Source organism: Phacochoerus africanus, chromosome 11, assembly GCF_016906955.1.
Source record: "Phacochoerus africanus isolate WHEZ1 chromosome 11, ROS_Pafr_v1, whole genome shotgun sequence".
NCBI lineage: Eukaryota > Metazoa > Chordata > Mammalia > Artiodactyla > Suidae > Phacochoerus > Phacochoerus africanus.
In genome coordinates, this window is record NC_062554.1 from 54,929,602 (window position 1) to 54,934,647 (window position 5,046).

Sequence of the window (5,046 nt, forward strand, 5' to 3'; positions counted from 1 at the left end):
TGAATTTCTTTGCTTTTAATCTCACACAGTTTAAAATACAATATGAAATCAGGCTACAGTATATAAAAAACTCTCCAGCAAAATGATGTGCCAGCATCAGCTACTAAAATAAACAAACAAAAAAACTCCCCCATAAGAAATGTTTTTGCATTTAAAAAAAAAAAAACAACACATAGACACTTATATCGCTACATCTCTAAGCTACCTCAGTTCTGATTTTTAAAAAGCACCTGCTTTTCCTTTTTTCATCTTGCGTTTAAATTTTCAGCTTTTAAAAAATATAAATTATATGAAAATACAAGTTGGAAAATAGTCAAACACAATATAACATCTCTTTCACCCCTATACTTCTCAGCTTAAAAAAAAAGTATTCTAAAAAAAGTTCAATAACTGAGGCAGTATTCCTGATAATTTCATTTTAATATATATATTTTATATATGTATATGCATACATATATTTATGGTTCCGCAAAACTTCTTTGGAATGTAGGTAAGAGTTCAACACATTTATATAGACCCCAACAGAGAAAGCAACATGCACAGCATGACTAGAATAGAGATGTCATTTTCACCATGAAGATTAGGCAGGTTAATGCTCTAAAACCCAGAGTGTTCATCTCCAAAGTGAGGAAAAGCATATCTGATCTTGGAATGCTACCTCGAATCCCCACAGCCACAAAGCCAGGGCTCTGTGTAGGGACGTCCCTCCCGGCAAGGCAGGAGGGAACAAAAGTGACCTCTGAACCGCACCGCCCAAACCAACGTTGGTTAAGGCATCTCCAGGAAAGTGAGTTTCACCAGCTCAACCAGATTTGCCCATCCTTCCTCTGAAGCTCACATGTGTTTTTTCAAAGCATCAATCCAACAATTCTGCTACATTTCCAGTGTATAAGCCACCCACCACTCTTCCTGGGATGGTCTCTGGCCTTCGGACAGAAAGAGAACAAGCATCTGGCCAGATCAACAAAGCTGTCTGAATTAATCTGCTGTCTACAAAGACTGAAAATGGTGGACAGAGAGAGAAAGGGCATCTTAGCAAACAGGCGGCTGAAAGAGCACGAGGCGGTACTTGCTTACATCTTATCTGCTATGGGATTACTGCAGGAGTTAGATACATTCAGACACGGGGAGTTCTCAGCATAAATTTAAAAGGAAAGGTTGATGAGTTGAGAAAGTGATTTTATGCCTGATGGCAAACAGCAAGCAATGACCGATGCTTGGCTTTGGGTCTACTCTCAGCCATGACTGAAATGTGGAAAGACTTCACAAGAAAACCCCGGGATTAGCTCAGCTGCAGGTCTGCATGTCTGCAAACACATGCACCACACACACACACCCACACACACGCACACACGCACACGTCTTTGCCAGTGCCCTACAAAGATCACATAATCTAAGAGAAAACAATGTAGTCCAAACAGTTCTGCCTAACACTCCCTGAGCAGCTCCTAAAATATTTCGAGAGCTTCATTAAGGCACCTGCATCCGGAAGAAGATCAAAATACACAGCTGGGCGAAATTCTGCCTTTGCTTTCCAAGTGGATGCTCCGATAATATCGGCAGGAGGAAACACATGAATCACAGAGCTAAGTTCCTGATCATTCAGGGTCTGCAAGAGGAGTAAACAATCCACTTTCTTGAAGATGCTAGAAGGTAGTTAGTACTTCCAGTTTCTCAGCTGGGGCCCAAGAAGGGCCAGCCCTGAGAAGCTCGTCCTAAATGTGTCTTCACCTCGCTCAATGAAGCCCAAAAAGCCATCCCTCTGCTGTCCTCCTTGTCATCGGGCACCTGTACGGTATGGGGGTGATTCTAATTGTACCAGGCAGTTTTCCTCAGTAGTTTGATATTGGTCCCCCCCTCCCTGAATGAACCCCATATTCAGATTAACATTCACAACTGCCTCTGTTGACCATGTGTATAGTTCAACTCTGGGGGAACTAAAAAGAAATTTGAATCTCGTGCACCACCTTATTCCTTCCCTTAAGCTCCTTTCCTTCTATTTCCTCTGCCTTCAAGTCTGGTCTTCCTTGCTCTGCAATTACTAACCTTCCCTCACCCTGTGCCAGGATAGCAGATCCAAGCACGGGGCCCTAATGGGATCTGCGCTATGCACGCTGCCCACGCACCCAGTCTCACCTGACATCCGACTCAGCTGCCTTAAACTCCTCGAAGGAAAGCCTCGCACTTCTCCCCCAAGACAGCCGAGCCACATTTTATTCCTATGCTCCCTTAATTTCCATTGCTCCTAAAACCCAGGACATCTCAATGGCTCTATCAGATCTGCTCCAACTCATGTCATGTCTGCAGTTACTCTTTCACTCACCCATCAGAAAGCTGTACATTTCTCTCTACTGAATAACAGAGTAGGGGAAGCAATACATGTGAGATGCTGGGGGAAAAAAATAAGACATAAAAAAGAAAGGACAGAGTGTTAGTTTGGAATGACATGCATTCAGGACTTATTTCATAATACCTGAGGGGTAATGCCTATGCATACAGATTTTTATTCCAAGTCATATTTGTTGCAGGTACAAAACCAGTCCAGAACCAGGTCCATCATTCCCCATCAATCCCCCTTCCATGACTTCTACAGTGCTCCTACATTTGCTGTGGTCCCAAACCAGGTGTGGTCCAAAAAATACATTCAGTTCCAAGACTTAATGCTTCTTAGCCCAACGTTACGTCCAAGCCCCGAGGATCCACGAATGACAAGTAAGTAGAGGGGTGTGATCATAATTGTTTAAAATTATAGGTGAAATTCCCATGCACAGTTTCCTTGCACCCAAATCAGCATTATTTTTCCTTCATATATCAGTCACACGAATTTGGGGTCCCCCATCTCAGTGACAGCACTTTGCCTTTCCAGTGGGGTCTATATAAACAGTTTCCTTTCACGGTGACAGAATCCTCAACCGGCAAATAAAAACAAACTTGCATGATATACCGCAACACTGAGACCACCTTAGAGCTTAAGACGATTTTTAAGGAAAAAAAAAAAAATACTGGCACAAAATTTAATTGAATAAATTTTAACACGAAAACAGTTTTGGCCCCACTACATGGAAGTCCATCTTTGTTTCGAAAGAGAATAAAAGGTAAATAGTCCTTGGTTTTTAGTGCATCCCCCAAACAAAAGATTTGATCCCACCTCCCACTTTTTTGCCCTCCCAGACCTGAAAACAAAAGCAAACGAATTGCCTTTTATTGGTCTCCTAGCCCCTGGTGCATCGATTTCTTTTGCTAATAGGTCCATGACTCAAAACACTTTTCTTTTTTCATGGAATATTTTTTTTTTTAAATGATGGGACACATTTGTCTCTTCCTCCCTTAAGCCAGATTCTTCAAGCTTGTAAGAAGGCCCTTCTTGCTCAAGAATTTCTTGTCCCACCCGCCCCACGAGTCCTGGCCCTCCTCTTCCGACAGCGCACAATTGATTATAGCTGCAGCTCACTTAGCTCCCACCCCTGAATGTAAAAAAAACGAGCTCTGGAAAAATTAAAAATAGAATAACAATTAAAAATTAAGAGTCCGACCGACGTGGTTGTTCTTTAAAATGCCTCAGGAGAGTTTCCCCAGCCCCAGGGTGTCCATCACTCATCGGCATCGGGCTTGACGTCCAGCATGGCATGGAGCTCCTCGGGCGTGTAGCCCAGGAGGCTCTGCAGGTCGCACACAAAGCGGTACACGTAGCGTTTACCCGCCGTCTTGTGGATGATGTTTTTGTCATAATAGTAGCGAAGGCCACGGCTCAGTTTCTCATAATTCATCTTAGGTTTGTTTTTCCTTTTTCCCCATCTCCTGGCCACCTGAAATTTAAAACAAAAAAGGAAGAGGGGGGTAAAAATCTATAGGATAATCCATATATATACGTTTATATGCCTACACCATTTGTGCTGACCCATAAGGTGCCAGAGACAGAGATTCGTGTACACGGAAGATACTTTTCTGACGGATCACTTCTGAAGTCCAGATGCCAAGTGATGGCCAAGTGACGTTGATTCTTTTTTTTTTTTTTTTGGCTGCACCCATGGCATAAGGGAGTTCCCAGGCAGGCAGGGATTGAACTCGAGCCACTGCAGTAACAACACTGGATCCTTAACCACTGGGCCACCAGGGAACTCCTTGATTCTTTAAGTTGCTGAAAACGCAGTGATCCTAACTCCTTAAAGCCTCTAATATTAAAAAAAAAAAAAAAATCCAACACTATAGAGTCTCCCCTTCCTGTATCATGAATAGAATGCCCTTGCTTTGAAAGCATGAAGTCCAATGTGAGGGATGGATGGCTGTGCTGCCAACACACCTGCCTTTCATCAACAGGAAGCATTTTTTCTGTACCAGGCACAAGGGCCCCTCAAGTATACCAGGACACAGAGGTTGCCTCTCACTCTCTCTCTCCTTTTTTTTTTTAATTTCAAGTATGCAGAAGACTTCCCTTGCCATTTATTTATTTATTTATTTTGCTTTTTAGGGCCGCACCTGTGGCATATGGAGGTTCCCAGGCTAGGGGTCGAATCGGAGCTGCAGCCACCGGCCTACACCAGAGCCACAGCAACGCGGGATCCGTGCCACATCTGTGACCTACACCACAGCTCACAGCAACGCCAGATCCTTAACCCACTGAGCGAGGCCAGGGATCAAACCCGCAACCTCATGGTTCCTAGTCAGATTCGTTTCCGCTGCGCCACGAGACGGGAACTCCTAGAGAGGTTGTCTCTCTTGATCTTTGTTTTTAATCCTCTGAATTGGGCGTGGCACAAAGCAAACACCTTGTAAGTGTGTGTTAATGAAAGGGCAAATGAATGAGCAAATCATCCCAGGCCCCCAGAATGGCCTGACTCCTTCCATATTCACGGAGTCACAAGGCCAGGAAGGGTGCAAAGTCAGAGAAGGCAACGTGTATTGACGAAGAGCCTCCTATGCACCAGAAACTTTACAGGTGTCCTATCAGTTACTCCTGGGAAATAAATGGGCAGCATGGTTGATTATCTCTGTTTTCCCAATGATGAGACTCTGAGGAGGTCACACCAGTAACAGAGCTGGGATTCG

At 43.8% G+C, this 5,046-nt stretch overlaps 1 protein-coding gene across 7 annotated transcripts in view; it reads right to left on the bottom strand.

Moving 5' to 3' along the window:
* Window positions 1–2,481: 2,481 nt before the first annotated feature.
* The window catches only part of ETS1 (ETS proto-oncogene 1, transcription factor), a 132,641-nt gene continuing 130,076 nt past the window's right edge, over window positions 2,482–5,046 (bottom strand). For all 7 annotated transcript variants that reach the window (XM_047753595.1, XM_047753601.1, XM_047753594.1 and 4 more), the window contains one exon: window positions 2,482–3,806. In XM_047753595.1, the coding sequence (XP_047609551.1) occupies window positions 3,591–3,806 (216 nt within the window). In that variant the 3' untranslated portion in view covers window positions 2,482–3,590. The remainder of the gene's footprint in view (window positions 3,807–5,046) is intronic.